The following is a 13,052-nucleotide window of genomic DNA, read 5'->3' on the forward strand; positions in this document are numbered from 1 at the left end:
CCAGAGAGAGAGTTCGGACCTCTTCTCTCACATTCTACATCTTGACTTCTCTCTACTACATCTCCCAAAATCCTCTTTGTCTCCTAGTCCCGCCAATCTTGCTTTTCTATTGGCCAACAGGGTTTATTCATTAACCAATAAGAGAAATATATTTACAGAATGACATCTCCCATCACTTGTTGCTGATTTTTTTTTTTTCAGCTTATCCCTGTGCTTTCTTCTTTGGACTAGAGGTTATTGAGAATACTTTATTTAATTTCCACATATTTGTGGATTGTCCTAATTTCACCTTACCTGATTTCCATTTTTAGTTCATTGTAGTTGTAGAATGTACTTTCTATGAATTTGAGTTTTAAAATTTTATATCCTCAAAAAGATTTAGTTTATGGTCTAGCATATTGTCTATTCTACAGAGTGTCCCATGTACAGTTGAAAAACATGTATAGTGCTTTTTTTTTAGGTAGAGTAGATTATAAAGATCATGACCACTAGTTAGTTTGTAATGTTGATTTGATCTTCTAGTTCCAAGTTAATCTTCTGTAGATTCTTTCCCTATGGTCTCTAGGATTGGAGTGAAGGCTTCTAACTATGGCTGTTGAGCTATTTGTTTTTTCAGTCAAACAATTTTGTCTTCAGTGTTCTGAGGCTGTATACGCTACAGACATTCTTGTATTTAAATTTATCCTCCTGACTGGCTGGTCACTTAATATTATAAAATATCATTCTTGACCTATAGTGACAGTTTTTGTCTTGGAGAATATTTTGCCTGATACAAAGATAGCTGCACCAACTCATTTGATTGATGTTCTTTCCAACTCTTTTATCTTTAAATCTGAAGTGTTCCTCTTGTGCAGTTTATTGTTGAATCATGAATTTTATTCCTATAATTTTTCTGTTTGAAATTTTAATTTACTTACATTTAACTCAATTACTGAGAAGGTATGAGTAAGTCTATAATTTGGTTTAGGTTTTTAATATATTTATGTATTTTGTTTGCTGTTCTGTTATACTTGCACTATTCATTTGAGAGAGGATAAATTAATATCTTTCCTTGCTCTCCCCTTCTTTTTACTTTTGGTAGTTTTACTGAGTTGTTTTCTTAGTAGTTACTGAATTTCAGTTAGCATCTTAACATAATTTAATTTAGATGAGGAACAGTTTTAGTATTTCTTTTTCCTACCTTTATCATTTGGATTGTTGTCATGTATATTATAAGCCTATTGACATAGTTTATAACTATTTCTTATCAAGTTTCTTTTTCAACTAGATGGGTATAAAGAGAATTATAAATAATGTAGATTTACTGATCTTATTGCTTGTTTTGACTTGGTTTGGTTTTTCCTTATTAGGCATCAAACATTAGGTCTTCTCATGTGAGGAAGGTCCTCCAACACTGAGCTATATTCCTGTTCCTTCTTTTATTTTTCTTTGTGTTAGAATTCGGGCATCTGTACTGGAACTCCCTTTGCTCTAATTACCTTCCACAGACCCTACATCCTGATGACCATCACATTGGTAATTAGGTATCAAAACATTGGAAGGACACAGAAATGCGTAAGATAGCACTAGTCATCATATAAAATTAAACATTCACATAGACAGTGCTTTAGTTTTGAAGCCCAAAGTAAAATCTGTTAACTTCCCTTTTCATTTGTTTGTCAGAGAATTCCCAAAAATGGTGAACTAATAAGGGCTTTCTCATTGTTATTTAATTATTACTAAGAGCCTTTCTGCTGTAAAATTGCAACAACTGGACAGAAGAGTTTACAATTTATATATGACCACAAATAAAGCCATATTATTATCCAGTATATTAATAGTTTCAATTTACTTTTAAATCTATGAAAGCTGTTCTTTTGGAATAATTATTTGAACACATGTAGTAAAACTATAAAGCTTAAAGGTGGCTGTCCCAGATACTGTCTTACACAAACAGACCTCTTAGTCTGAAGTCATACAAACCTGCCTTTGGGGATATACTTTACCATGGAGACAGGGAAAGACTAGAAACTCACTCTCTTGATTCTTAGTTTTATATTCTTTTGATTTACTCATGACTGTTATTTTGTCTGAACATAATTTAAATCAAATGCTTTCAAATAATTCTTCGTTTCAGTGTCCCTGATTGTGCATATACAAGCATTATAAAGCATGACAGCAACAAAGCTTTTGTCTAGCACAAGACAATATGTTTTGTGTAATTATTTGCTTTCTTTATCTCTGATTCCTTATCTGTTATTATCCAGATAAGACTACTTAAAAATGACAGGACCTTCATTACTTTGTACAAATACTATCGGGGTTCTAGCGTGTGGTAGTCATATAAATGGTTAGAAGAAGACTGGTTCTGCCATACTGTCCTAGAAAAGGGGTTTGCTTTTCTTCATTCTTCTCATGAAGTAAAATAGAAATCAGTGTCAATATGTGGAAAGGGGTCATATAACATTTTATGATGAGTTAGCTTCTTTACAACTCAGGATTTATCATTAAATATTCTTTCAATATATTTTATCTCATTTCTGTTTTAATAGTAAAGACATAATAATTCTTAATATTAGAAATAACTTGCTCAAAATTTATTTAATTTTAAAATAAATAGCAAAGAAGTACTTTAAATTTTATCTTATATCAATTAATTGATAATAACCTGCCTACCAGTAACCATTATATGTGTCCTTAAGTATTTGGATGAATGCCATCTACCCATTGGGAAAATACACATTTTTGATAGAGTAGAAAGGCATGAGTGGAGTTATTAGCAGTGTGGCATCTTGGCAGTGAGGCAAATATAGCCCTAAACTTGTCTCTTAAATTATCCTGACAAAATTTAGAAGTAATCCTGGGAAAGGTCAAGATGACCTTAGGTCACTGCATGGTAGAATTCACTTTAAAGGAATACAGGAAAAAACAGCTCATTTGCAAAGCAAAATGCACATTTTGTAGTTCCCTGGGGGAGTTGTAGCAAACTACTGCAGAGTTACTAAAACAAGCAAAATGCATTCTCTCACAGTTCTGAAGACCAAAATCATGAGATAAGTAAATTAAGGAGAAAGCATAGGGACGGTAGATGAGTCCAGTTGTCTCATTGGTTTTGGGCTGGCAGAGCAAAGTTCTCCAATGAGTATGAAGCCAGCTGAAGCCCTATTTCAGGAGAATGTGCTCAAGTGTATGAGTTTATCCAACATAACTTAGATTGGCAAATTGCCTGAGGACATTATGAATATTGACTATTGGATTTTGTTCCAGATAAAAGTACAAGGAACAGCCAGACTGCTGAACTTGACTGCTCAGTGTTCCTGCAAGGGTCATTGAGATCCTTCAGAGCTAGTTATAATAATGTTTAATTTTTTGAAAGATATTATGAAGAACTCTCTACCTAGCACCTTATTATAATAACCAGGCTAATTTTTTAAAAAATACAAAATAGTGTCCAGGAGGTATTTCTATTAAGTCTGAAAATTTTATGCATCAGTAACCAAAGATCAGGCCCCATTTGGGTAGTACACACCTTATAAACCAAGGTTTTGGGAAGTTGAGGCAGCAGAATCATGAGTTCAAGGCCAACATGGGATACAAAGCAAAACCCTGTCTCAAAAAAAAAACCTAAGATTAGTGATGTAGCTCATTGGTAGAGCACTTGCCAAGCACATGTAAGGCCCTGTGTTTGATTCGCAGTATTCACTCCACCAGAAAGGAAGAGAGGGAGGAAGGAAGGAAGAGAAGAAGAAAGGAGAGTTAGAGAGAACAAATGACCAACCTAACTCAGTATGGTTGGTCATACCTATAGTTCCACTATTAGAGAGGCTGAGGCAGGAAGATCACTTGAGCCCAAAAATTTGAGACCAGCCTGGGTAACATAGTAATACCTGGTCTCAAAACAATGAACAAATAGAAACAAAACTTGTTCATGGCTCTTCCTCAGGATTTTGTTCAGTCTGCTTGGCTTTGAGAAAGAGTTTCTGTTTTAAATCTTCATGGCCCTCACTCAAGTGGGCACAGACAGTGCCCACACAGATACTCTGTTCTCAGTGTAATGTTCAGTTAATTATATGCAACATTCAATAGCTTTGTGAACAGACTACAGTTAAACATTTCCCCAGTGTAAGAGTAATATAAATCCTCCAACTATAATGTAGGTGTGCCAGGATAAGGTATTATATTGGATAAATTAGGTATATTAAATGCATTTTCCAGTTAATACTTCACCTTATAGGTCTGTTACGAGCTAACACTCTCAAAAGTCAAAAACATCTATCTGTATATAAACAAAGTGGATTTTATGAAACATTTCTTTTTATTAGCAGACTTTTTATTATCAGCATGGTAATAAGGTGTGCACAGTACATATATCTTTAAACATTTGTTATAGAAAGATTTCATAACTGCTCTTTCAGCTCAAGAATTGAATTGTATTGCAAAAAAACAATTCAGTCCTACACACATGCAGACTATTGTGAGGTGCCAAGTGGTGTGTTACGGGGACACTCAGTGAGAATCTTCCAAATAGACTGCTGATAAGGGTGCCTGCTGGAACAACAGGATAATCTAGGTACTCTTAATTGGAGATGAACGTCTTGCTGGGTTTTTACCTTCCAGTTTTATACAGTTTTGCTTGAACACTCAGACAATAAAATCTTGTAGATAGAAAGGTCAGGATTTCTTTATAGTTTGCTGCCAAATTCAACAAAAGAAGACTACCAATAAACTATAATTATGAGAAAAGACTATTTCAAATGAGAGGATAATAGCATTTTGGATAGGAACACATTCTTGAATGCCATACCGCCAGCTGCTCCTGAGCCCCATGGTTTCTGTCATGGACTTTCAGCATATGAGAAGAGTCACAGCCAATGGTCAGAATGTAGACTGTTGGCATGACAGGCACACCAACCTTGTTAGGCACATAGGCATCTGTGCCAAATGTCAATAATGATATCATGATGACATGCTCCAGAGACTGCTCCATTGCTTTGGAGCGCTGGTTTCCACCCTCCTAATGGCTCCTCATGTTGTGGTGATCTCCAGCCATTAAATTATTTTCGTTGCCATTTCATAACTGTAACTTGTGACTGTTAGGAATCATAATATTTTTCAGATGGTCTTAGGCGACTTCTGTGAAAAGGCCCTTTGACCTTCAAATGGGTCTCGACCCACAGATTGAGAACCACTGCCTTAGAGACCATCACCCTCCTGAGGTTGCTTATTATGAAATTTGATGAGAATGGCATTGCCTCTGCCTTAGGAAATAGCATTCTGATAGTGTAGAGACAGAACTTAAGCTCACCAGGGCTGGAAATAGATACATGGGAGGCATTACTCATGTGTGCTTCCAAGACAGGATGGTGGTAAGAGTTTATCTGAAGCCATCCAGTTGTGGAACTACACTAGTCTGCCAGAGCTGCATACCAGAATACCACAGACTGGGTGGCTTAGACAATGGGAATTTACTTTCTCACAGTTTCAGAGCCTGGCAGTCCAAGATCAAGATATTAGCAGTGTTGGTTTCTCCTGAGGCCTTTTTTCCTGGCAAGGGTGTCACCTTTGCACTATGTCCTCACACAGCCTTTGTCTCTGTGTGCATCTGTGTTTCTGGCATCTCTTCCTCTTCCTGGCATAGTGACTCTGTTGATCAGGATGACTTAGGAAAAATAGACATGGTTTCTCTTTGTCTCCTTAAAGGCTGTCTCTCCAGTTACATTCACATTAGGGACTAGGGGCCTCAACATTTACAATTTGAAGAGTACAGCATGGTCTGTAACAAAATGTGTGTAACAAGTTCCTAGGTAATAGCAACTAGTAGCATGTGATCTGGTGTGCTACATTTGGGTCTTAAGAAAATGTCCAGTAATCAATGGACACTTCTATACCAGAGGAGTACAGTGGGTAATCTCATGCTAGGCCTTGTGGAACCCTGTCTCTCAAGACATTCTTTCATCAACAGACCATTGTAGAAACTTAGTGAAAGCTTTAATATATCAGTTTTATGAACTCTAAATTAGCAGTGGTCCACATGATGACATAAACCTGATATGAGACTTCCTCAATGATACACATACTTAAGCTGAATCCTCCTGCTGTCCTTTAGAAGTGGAGCTACACAAATAAGCACCCTGGCCTCATACACTCTGCACCCCTCTGACACGTGTCATCAGCTTCCCCACTATCAGAGCGTTAGCTTCCCCTGCCTTTGACTGAAGGGCTTCAACATGTTGGACTATTTGGGGTTCCTCTTAACTAAACTCAAACATGCTATGTAACCTGGCTGAGATGCACACCCACACACTCTGCCTAGCTAAATCCTAATTATCCTCTGTTCTCCTACAAAGCTTACATGAAAGGTACTTCTTCTAGAAGTGATCCTACTGCTGGTACAGCACCAGGCACATTGGGATTGAAATAGTTGTTCACTGAAAGGATCAATCAACCTCATTTCAGAGGGCTATAATGGTGTGCTTTCATTACACAGTTATGTACCCTATATATTCTGAAGCCTTGTTTAGTAGAAGAAATAGTATAGTAAGCATATTCATGTATATACATATTATTATGCCAAACTTTACATAGTGCACCAGATCTGTGACAGACTGAGCTCTCCTTTCAAATTCTGTAAAGGACTTTTAAATACCTACAGCATCATTTTTGGTGGTGGTGGTGGTGTGTGTGTGTGTGTGTGTGTGTGTGTGTGTGTGTGTGTGTAAGAAAAACAAATCAATAGAATGAATATGTTATAAAACAAAGGAGAGGATTCTCATAGAAAGACCTTTCCTCTTTTCCTCTTAGTTTGTGTCTAGCCAAGGTCAGCTTTTAAAGGATGGTAAGACAGTTAGGTGTTGCTATTAAAAATATCAAAAGCTTCTAGGCATTGGTAGAGCACACTGCTGTTTTTGAAGAGAAGTTTTTCTCAAAAAGAGACTTCAGCAGTAAACCCAGTGATGATAATAGAATTATATAATCAAGTTGTTCCATTGAGCTTTTCCTTTTTGTAAAACTGATAACCTAAAGATTTTTTTTCTTCCAGATGCATCTGCTAGCATGGAGAATGGGACCTTGAGGTTTATATGAAGCACTTCTAAAAAAGGGGGTGGTGTGTGATGGTTTTGGTATTTTTTGTGTTTGTGTGTGTGTGTGTGTGTGTGTGTGTGTGTATGTGTTAAATTTGCTTCAAAGTAATTTAAGACTTTAACATCTGGTATTTTGAAGCTAATCTTTGTGTGTCGAATGCCCTTAACCATTTCTCAATCCCACAGTCTTTTATCTTGCTTCTCCGGCTGTGTTCCCACCACCCCTGATCCTATTAGTAACCCTTGAAACAGCTTCAGACTTACCAAAGTCCTGCTTTGGTTTCAGCTGCTCTTCTGCAAGAGGAAGTGAGTGTTGGGGCTTTTTCTGTGGCACAGTTGTGATAAAGCTGTGGTGGTCTTATCTCTCCCTTAGGTAGTGGCTCTTTATGACTACACAGCAAGCCGATCAGATGAACTAACCATCCATCGCGGAGACATTATCCGAGTGTTTTTCAAAGATAATCAAGACTGGTGGTACGGCAGCCTAGGAAAGGGGCAGGAAGGTTTTTTTCCAGCTAATCATGTGGCTAGTGAAAGTAAGTGCATACTCTCTTCCTGCTATACTAAGATGTAAAACCGAGCCCGAGACTGGATCATTGTCTACCCTGTAATGGGCTGTCTACATAATCATTGTGTATGTTTAACCTACAAAAAAAAAAAAAATGTTCGTCCTCATGATGGAAAAACTGCACCGAGGAGGCACTGGTATGCCAGAGAGTTACTCAGCTGTGACATGGATGTCTGCTGGTTGCCCTGGTCATCCCTGGGGACCCCCAGCCGCTGCGTCCTTCAGCCCCTGCCGCCCTGCCACTGCTGCACACACTTTTGTCAGCTCCTTCCTCTTATCCCAGTGACTCCTCAGTTGACTAGCATCTTAAGAACCTCAAATCCCTGAGCTCTCTCTTCCTATTTGTCCACCTCAGCTCTGGCCAGGGTACCGATTGAGACGGGAGCAGAGGAGGCTGCTTCATTGTCAAGCTCATTAAGCAGCCATTTGTGAAAAGAAAAGTGAACAAGACAAGATTCATTCTGAGGCCTTCTAAGAGCTCAAGTTTTGCTGTGAGGCTTTGAAAGGTGAAAATAGAGCTGCCACAGAATGCCTAGAAATGAGGTGAACTGTCATGAGAGTGGGACTGTGGTCGTACTTCAGAAGGGTGTCCTAATAGCAGCTGGCATGCTAGGGAAAGCCCAGGACTGATGTCAGGAAAGTCACCTGGGAGCCCATGGCCCGCAGTTTATAGTGAGCCATGTGATCTCATCTGTGAAATGAAGACATTGAGCGCCACCAGCTAAGCTTCTCCTGTACAGAAACTGGTGTGGCTCTGATTTACAGTGAAATAGGAAACCCTGCTTTGCATCTGTATTGCCTTTTGTGTCTGTAAAGAACTATTTATTCCTAATAGTGGCTTTTCATGCTCATCTTTGAAACCCCATTTAAACCAAATTATGACTGGACAAAAGTACTGCCAGTTCCTGTTTAAGTTCTGAATTCTGAAAGTAAACGGATACTTTTTTAAAAAATGAAAAGGCGGAAGAAGAACGTGTTACTTGATTGCTGTGCTAGGTAACATCTTTTCTGCCTCCCCCACCGCCCCCTGGTCCTCCCAGAGCTCCACTCCGGGGTATTACTGCAGCTTGTCTGTTGCCCCAACAAACTCCTTCCCTCAAAAGTGCCAAGGATTGCAAAATGAACCCACTTCTCTCTCCTAAAGCACAGTTCTCAGTTTTCGGTGTGTTCCTGGCTTAGTTATTCTCTAAGGAATGACTAATAGCTTGTCAATTTCTTCTGGGGGTGCATTCCATGGCTTAAAGATAATGCAGAATGGAGAAGGCTGTTGTAGGACCAAGTAACTCAGCCACAGAGCTTCAGTGCCAATGCCTGTGACTTTGACTAGGAAGCAGTCTGTTGCCCTCAGATACCAGTGAAAACATTTGCAGATACTGTTTTAATCTGGCAGTATAAGGAGATCATGTGTTCCCAGCAGCATACTCTGCAGAAATAAACCCTCAGGCTTGCCTCTCTTGACAGGCTACGGACATGTGGTCTACAGTAAGTTCAGATCTAATAAAATTTCTCTTCCTTATGTGGCAACTATGAAAGCTTCTGCAATGATGGTTGAAGGCTTTGTAGAGAATTGATTCCTTGCCTCAACTCATGACCATCCTGCAATTGTCAGCATTTCTTCTAGTCACTGTTTCTTGTGAGAGCCTTGTATAGGTAAGAACAAGAGAAAAATCAGAATACCTGAGAATATAATAACTGAATCTCACACTTCAGCAAGTTCTTTTCTTTCCCTTTTATACTATTTGTTGCCGCTGATACTGACTTTAGCAGGGAAAGTCACTCTCAGCAGCATACTCCATTCTAAAACTAGTGGGAAGAATTGTTCTTGATCTGTATCTGAAGCCTCATATGCAAAGCGAGTATAAGTGACTGTATATATGAACAGCATCTCTACCTACTGTTCAACTGAGAACTGCGGCATTTAGGAGGACAGCAAAATAAAAGAAGATAGCACTCCATTGTTGAACAGTCTGAGTCTGTGGATAAGCCACTGAGAAGAAAACAGCGTTTCTCCTATCACATCTGTTACCATTTTCTCAAGATGTAATGAAGGAGTGATACCAGCCCATCCGCATATCCAGCTAATAGCTCATAATCTTACTTATGCAGTTTCACTTAAATAGCAACTGGAATTTCTTAATTCTGAATTACTCTTACTTAAAGTGGATTTTCATTTTAGCCCTTTAAGATTCCCATATGGCTTTTTGCATGCATATGCTTCATGCAGACTCAATAGAGTATGTAGATTATAATCTGAGATTAAAGAGGCTTTAAATTTAAATCTTAGGTATAATCCTAAATCTGTGTTGCTTCATTCTTTGTTCTCAAATTATCCTTCAGAGGACAGTTGTACCTGCTCTTCAGAGCTTGACACACCTTCTGCTTCCTCCATTCGATTCGCCATTCCCCATATCACTATGTCTTTGTTGTTAACTAAGCAGACAGGTTCTTCTTGAGAGCCAAGCCTGTGTGGCTGCCTAGCATATAAACTTGCATACAGCAGGTTCCTGCTAACTGTGTATTGAGAGAACATGACCACATGGTAGGTGAATTGATGCCTTCTTCATTTCTAAAGTCATCCCGATTAAAGCTTTGAAGTCCTAACTAATGGGTCAGATTACAAACTACCTTAACAAGCACATCCTGCATCACTTATCATACAACAAAGAATTGAATATCAGTTTCCTTACATTTAAATATCTGCCCTCCATCTCCATCGTAGTTTGTTCTCTGGTGGAACAGTACTCCTGGCTTTAATTAAATGAATTCCCATTTTCATTCCAGCATTGTATCAAGCATCACCTCCAGAGGTAAAGGAGCGATCTCCTCCTTTAACTCCCAAAGAGAAGACTAAAACAGAAAAGCCTTCAGCTTCTCAAAAGGTACATCTTGTCAAAAATGTGTGTGGTATATATGATGCTTTGATTCTTTTTTCAGTCTGTATAATATTCCTTTATTTTTCATGCTTATGATCTTTCATTGTTTATGTGGTTACTTCTTTTGATCTTGGCACCAACGTGAAATATATGAAGTAATTGTTGCAGCCATTTTCCAGATAAGGAAACTGAGGGGGCTCAGAGAGGATAATTTCCTAAACCCCCGAGGCCCAGCCTGTGCTGATGCGCAGCCCACAGGCAGACCTTGTGACTTGAAGCGTGCTGCTTGCCACTCTACACCTACACCTTCAGCTCTCATCCTGACACTGTATCAGCCTCACCTAGAAGGCACACATGGATGCCAGAGGTCACAGAAGTCCACAGAATAAAGACGTTCTGTCCCTCAAATTTTTGTTCCACACATTTTTACTCACTAGTAATTGAAGACACTTTCAACTGTTATGAGCCAAAGAAATGTTATTGCCATTCAAGGTCTGTGCGATCAGAAAGAGCAGTCAGTATCTTTCTGATATGAATAGTATTTCATATGCATATGGTTTATTAGACCTGTTTCATTTGTGACATTAGCTCTTGCCTTAGGCTAAGAAGCCATATCATTTCTTGACTACACACACACACACACACACACCAATATATGTATGTTGTGGTTTTAGCAGTTGAACGCATCCCATGTCAGCCATTCAACATGTCGTTACCTATTTCTTTCATGCTGAACATCCTTTTAGCCCCAAATGAAGCTGGTATAAGTGGACAAAGCAAGTATTCTTATTGGTTTGAAGAGTTGGTGGTAAGCTACCTGTGAGTAGGTAGTTTCAACAGACTTTTGGAACTAGAATGACGATAATATTGCATGTTTCATTGGAAACACATGGGAAGGAAGCCTTCAATTCTGTTCTGGGAAGGCCAGGAATAGTCCCTAAGGGGAAAATGCATAGCCTGAAGCTTGGATGATTTAAAAGAAGTGTCATATGAAGTTAGGAAAAAACATTCCTAAAGAGGGAGAAATTGAGTAAGGTAAAGTATGTCCATGATCCTGTCTGTGGAGTGTGGGATTAAAGGGGTAAAGGGGGCACTGAGCCACGAGCAGCCTAGTGCACTCTGCTAATGTGCTTAGATTGTGCCCTTCAGACGAGGGTTCCCCTGGAGCAGGTGCCCCAGCAGATGATATAAAAGGATTTTTCATTTTAGCATTAGCACAGGCAGTTAGAATAAAGGTAACTAAAACTTTGCGTGAGGAAACTTATTAGGAATACATAGAAATAAAATGCTAAATACTAAACTAGAGGAGATGAGAGGCAGGCAGAAGCTGTGATTGACAAGCTTTTCATTGATTCAGTTACTTCATGACATAGAACATAAGATAACTCTGAGGTCACTAGATTATTATATAACTAAATGGGTGTCAGTACCACAAAATTAACGACCTAGGAAGTTTTGAGAACAGCATAGTGAGACAAGGTGGATAATAAGAGCTGATTTAGATATTTCAATTTGCTGCTAATGTCTTCAGAGATCCCTGGTAGAAAGACTCATGAGTGTCCAGAAAAGCAGGACTGGAATGTGAGAGAAAGTAGAGCTCCAAAAGCAAATGAAGAGGAATAGGGTAGCCAGTCTACCTGCTGGAAAGCAGGGTTGGTAGCCCTAATGATGTCTGTGGAATCAGAAGAAAAGGAAGCCAAAGGCAGAACCCAGTTGACACTAATATTAAGATAGTCAAAAAAGAGTAGATTGAAAAACAACAGGAGAAAAAAAAGACATGACCTGGAAGCTAAGGATGAAGCAAAGAACATATGTAGGCATGTCCAGCTGTTTGACATTATCACACTAGCTTGCTGTCTACAAAGTTCCTGCTTGATAACCATGTAGCAGAGTTACAAAAAGGGAAATTCACAAACACACACTTGCACATACACTTATAAGTCTCTATTATTTTAAATAAGTTATGAGCTTGTGTTGGGCCACCTTCATGGCTGTCCTTGAACATGTGTGATGTTGGCTTCAGGTTAGACACGTCTGCCAGCAAGCATTTGGATTATCTGAGCATTTGGTAGTCAAGAGCTTTGCACCATAATCAGAGTGGCAAGCAAGTGGAAGCATTCTTAAGTTTCACTGCAAAAAAGTGAGGGAAGGAGGGAGGGAAAGAGGAAGGGAGAGAGAGTGAGTAGTCACTGGAGGAAGACAGAATATCCAGTTATTTTTCAAGTGTCAAAGAGACACAGACTGTTATGCTATGGAGGCAAAATCGGGTAGTGATAGATTGTGGAAGATGCAGGATTTGTTTTATTATAGAAGATCAAAATGATAGATGAGTCTTGACATAGACCATCGCTTCTCAACTGGTAGTGATTTTGCCTCCCAGAAGACATTTGGCAATATCGACAAATTTTTGTTGTTATGTTAGCTACAAGGAGCAGGTAGGGTACTACTGGCATCTCTGCAGTATGTAGACATCATCACTTATCCTTCTACAATTTATCAGATAATCAGATAATTGACTAGCAAAGTATGGCAAGAAAGTCAAGCTTAAAA

General features: G+C 38.9%; 1 protein-coding gene across 2 annotated transcripts in view; it reads left to right on the plus strand.

Moving 5' to 3' along the window:
• The window catches only part of Ahi1 (Abelson helper integration site 1), a 126,682-nt gene that overhangs the window by 90,119 nt on the left and 23,511 nt on the right, over window positions 1–13,052 (plus strand). For both annotated transcript variants that reach the window (XM_051175370.1, XM_051175371.1), the window contains exons 19-20: window positions 7,435–7,597; window positions 10,411–10,508. In XM_051175370.1, coding sequence (XP_051031327.1) covers window positions 7,435–7,597; window positions 10,411–10,508 — 261 coding nt within the window. The remainder of the gene's footprint in view (window positions 1–7,434; window positions 7,598–10,410; window positions 10,509–13,052) is intronic.

Source organism: Phodopus roborovskii, unplaced genomic scaffold, assembly GCF_943737965.1.
Source record: "Phodopus roborovskii unplaced genomic scaffold, PHOROB, whole genome shotgun sequence".
In the NCBI taxonomy this organism is placed as follows: domain Eukaryota; kingdom Metazoa; phylum Chordata; class Mammalia; order Rodentia; family Cricetidae; genus Phodopus; species Phodopus roborovskii.